At 34.3% G+C, this 4,436-nt stretch overlaps 1 protein-coding gene across 1 annotated transcript; it reads left to right on the forward strand.

The window, feature by feature from the left end:
• Positions 1 to 564: 564 nt before the first annotated feature.
• Positions 565 to 1,529, forward strand: LOC122483445 (olfactory receptor 51G2-like). Its single transcript, XM_043580451.1, has one exon. It carries the CDS (start codon positions 588 to 590, stop codon positions 1,527 to 1,529), a length of 942 nt encoding a protein of 313 aa, XP_043436386.1. The 5' UTR covers positions 565 to 587.
• Positions 1,530 to 4,436: the final 2,907 nt, after the last annotated feature.

Here is a 4,436-nt window from a genome sequence, read left to right on the forward strand (position 1 = left end):
ATTCAGTCTGCACCTCAATACCATCTGAAGAGCCACCCTATCCTAGTTTTGCCGAATTATATTCATTTGCACTCAGACTTGTAATATCTTCCTATGCTTGTCTGGGAGTCAATCAGCACAGAATGCCCAATACAGCCCTTTGTTTCCATCCAGCTATTATTTGTCATTTGAGACCTAATTCAAGAATCACCTTCAATAAATCTTCCCTGACATATTTAGGTCAGGTTTCTTTCCTCTTACTGTGTTTTTTTAGGCCTTATATTAAATTACTTCTTTAATTTTAGCTTTATTTTCTAGGTTATAAGTATTCGAACGCAGTTTTTATATATTCCTCTATATTATAGCACTGCCAATTTTCCTTTTATAAGCTATGTTCTCAATAAATATACAGTGATGAAAGAATAAATTAATTGGCAAAATAATAAATACAGGTAGTAATTATACACAGTGACCAAAGGAATGATTGGAAAGAGTCCATAGAGTGCAGCATGCGTCAGAGCATTGCTGTTTCTTGCAATATTGACTGTACCCGAATTGTTCCAGGTTCTCATCTTCCCACTTAGACTGGAGACACCTCCATCACCACAATGTCTGTCTTCAATAGCTCTGCCCTGTACCCTCGCTTTCTCCTGACAGGCCTCTCAGGCCTTGAAAGCAGATACAGCTTGATTTCCATCCCCATCTTCTTGGTGTATGCCACCTCAATTGCAGGAAACATCACCATCCTACTTATCATCAGAACTGAGCCTTCCCTCCACCAACCAATGTACTACTTTCTATCAATGCTGGCACTTACTGACCTGGGCCTATCTACTACAACCTTGCCTACGATGTTCAGCATTTTCTGGTTCCATGCCCGGGAGATCTCTTTTAATGCCTGTCTGGTCCAGATGTACTTCATTCATGTTTTCTCAATTATTGAATCAGCTGTGCTGTTGGCCATGGCCTTTGACCGCTTTGTAGCAATCCGAGAGCCCCTGCGCTATGTGGCCATTCTAACCAATGGTGTGATCACTGGGATTGGGTTGGCAATTGCTGGAAGGGCCTTGGCTCTGGTCTTTCCGGCTTCCTTTCTCCTAAAGAGGCTTCAATATCATTCTGTCAATATTCTCTCTTACCCATTCTGCCTGCACCAGGACCTTATAAAGACAACTGTATCCAGCCGTCGGGTCAGCAGCATCTATGGCCTCATGGTGGTCATCTGCTCCATGGGACTTGATTCAGTGCTCCTTCTCCTCTCCTATATCCTCATCCTTGGCACAGTATTGAATATAGCCTCCAAGACGGAGAGGGTGAAAGCCCTCAACACCTGCATCTCCCACATCTGTGCTGTGCTCACTTTCTATACACCAATGATTGGGCTATCTATGATCCATCGCTATGGGCAAAATGTGTCCCCAATTGTCCATGTGCTCATGGCCAATGTCTACTTGCTGGTCCCACCCCTCATGAACCCCATTGTCTACAGTGTCAAGACCAAGCAGATTCGGGATAGAATCCTCAAGAAATTCAAGCAACAGAAATTTTAGGTGAAAGAGACTCTAAAATATAACTTCCTTCCCAGTCCTTTTATATTTATGAATGCATTTCATATTAATGTAGAATTTTGAATTTAAATATTACTAATAACATTTTGCTTTTAAGATAGTAGATATAAACCTCAATAATAGTAAGCTCTGTTGAACACCTGAAACTACATAACACTGTATGTTAACTACACTGGAATTACAAAAAAAAAAAAAAAAAAAGTTAAGGCCTTTGGGAGGTGATTAGGTCATGAAGGTGGAGCCCCCATAAGTGGGATTAGTGGTCTTATAAAAGGACTACAGAGCTCCATTGCCCCTTCAGCCGTGTGAGGGCACAGTGAAAGGAGGGTCATCTATGAACCAGGGTGTGGGCTTTCACCAGACACCAAATCTGTAGGCACCTTTATCTTGGACTAACAGCCTTCAGAACTGAGAAATAAATGCTTGTTGTTTAGAAAAATATATGTGCAAATCCTGTATTTTCAGCATAGAGAATAAAGGCATGGTTTTGTTTTGTATGTATGTTGACATACTAGGGAATATGGTCACTAAACCCAGGTTAAGCTATTCTTAGCAGAAATATATAACTTATCTTTTAATAACTAGCAATAAATGTGAAACTAAGAGTCATCAAATCAACAATCTAATGAAGTTGTTTATTATATTTTTGGAAGGTCCTCCATTTCTGAAGAAAATTTAGGTTTCAAGATGGCTTTTGATCCGTCAGTTACTGAAAGAGAGCTATTAAAGTCTCAAAATATCATAGTGGATTTGTTTATTTCTCCTTGTCATTCTATCATTTTTATCATGAGTATTTTGATTCTCTGTTGTTAGGTGCATAGACATTAAGATTTGTTATGTCTTTTGGAAATCACTTTATCAAAATATAATGCGTTTTATTTATCCTTGATAATTTTTCTCATTTTAAAGTATGTCTTTTATGAAATTAATATAGCTTCTCTAGCTTTCTTTTGATTAGTGTTAGCATGGTATATCTTTCTCTATTCCATAAATGTATAATTTGCTAAGTATATCTTTTAATATTAACTTTCTAAGATATGTCACATACCATACAATTCATCCATTTAAAGTACACAGTTCAATGTGTACTTTTATAAATTTTAAAATATACTTAAAGGTATATGTAACCATCAAAGCAGTCAATTTTTCTCATCTCAAAAAGAAATTTCATACTCTGCAGCTATCACTTCCATCCCATATCCTCCATGGAGTAACTACTAATATACTTTCTAGCTCAGTAGAGTTCCATATTCTGCACTTGCCTATAAATGTAATAATGTAGTATGTGGTATTTTGTGGTTGATTTCTTTCACTTAGCATAATGATGTAACATATATCGGAACTTCAGTACTTTTTATGGTTGAATGATATTTCATTTTATGTTGTTATATAAATGGGTAAAGGATAGCCCTTGCACACAGCATGTAGGACTTTGAGCTCAAGCCCACTGGCACCAGATAAAAGAAATATTTACACATCCAAATGTTTTAAATACATCCCAAATAAATACAATTATAACCATATAGACACTTCTTGATTTGCATATTTCACAAAACTGTATTTGATTTCTGCTAGCTATAGATAAGACAAAGTCTAGGGCTATAAAAGACTTTGAACTACTTCTGGTTCAGACACTACCTTCCATGTCGCTGAAAAATATTATCAAGAAACACGTGTCCTCTCTCCAATTTCTCTGTATCCCAGGAGTTCCTTTGCCCTTTTCTCCTTGGGGTGGTGGCCCTGACAACCACCCCTGGAAGATCTCCTGCTGTGTGGGACTTCCTCTACCAACAACCTGTCCAAGTTCTGCCTGAGAAACCTCACTGTGTCACTGCCATCTCATAGTCAAGGCTTTTCCTTAGTCACTCCCCAGATCCTCAAACTCACTACAATGTATATCATACATTTTTTGTTTACCATTCAGACAGTTGATGAACATTTAATTTGTTGCCACCTTCTGGTTATTATGAAAATACATTCATATATATATATTAAATATTTTTGTGTGGTCACAGAACATTGTGTTATTTCTATCATTTTGAATGTATGAATATATATATATAAATATATATATAATATTTTATATATACAAATTATATTATATATTATATATTATTATATATTATATATTATTATATATATAATTATATATTATATAATATAATTATATATTATTATATGTTATATTATATACTATATATTATATATTATATATTATATAATATAACATATAATATATAAAATTATATTATATTAATATATTTATATTATTAATATATTAATGTTTATTAACTAATAAATTTATTTATTAGAATTAATTAATAATTAATATTATATATATATATATATACTTCCATATCCTTGTTGGATCTTCTGTCCAGTTTGTTGTTCTGTTCATCATTGATAGTGAGAAAGTGGGGTATTAAAATCTTAAGCTTCTGTTTATTCCTCCCTTCATTTCTGCCAATTTTTGCTTCATATATGTTGCTGATCTGTTATTATGTATGTATATGCCTATCATTGTTAGACTTTCCTGGTGGATTGATCCCTTTTATCATTATAAAATGGACCTTTTTACTTATAATATAGTATCTTTTTTTACTATACTATAGTATATAGTATAGTCTACTGTACTATTTACTATACTATAGTATATAGTATAGTCTACTGTACTATATACTATCTGGTTTGGTTTTTTGTTCTTTGTTTTGGTTTCAAAGTCTATTTTTTTCTGATGTAGTATAGCCAGCTTTGTTGTAGTTGCTATTTGCATATTTTGTTTTCCATTCTTTTACTTTCAATCCATTTGTATATGTCCCCTACAGAAAGCACATGGTTGGCTCATGTTTTATTATCTAGTCTGACAAACTGGTTTTTGATTGGAATGCT

Source organism: Prionailurus bengalensis, chromosome D1 (genome assembly GCF_016509475.1).
Source record: "Prionailurus bengalensis isolate Pbe53 chromosome D1, Fcat_Pben_1.1_paternal_pri, whole genome shotgun sequence".
Lineage (NCBI taxonomy): Eukaryota > Metazoa > Chordata > Mammalia > Carnivora > Felidae > Prionailurus > Prionailurus bengalensis.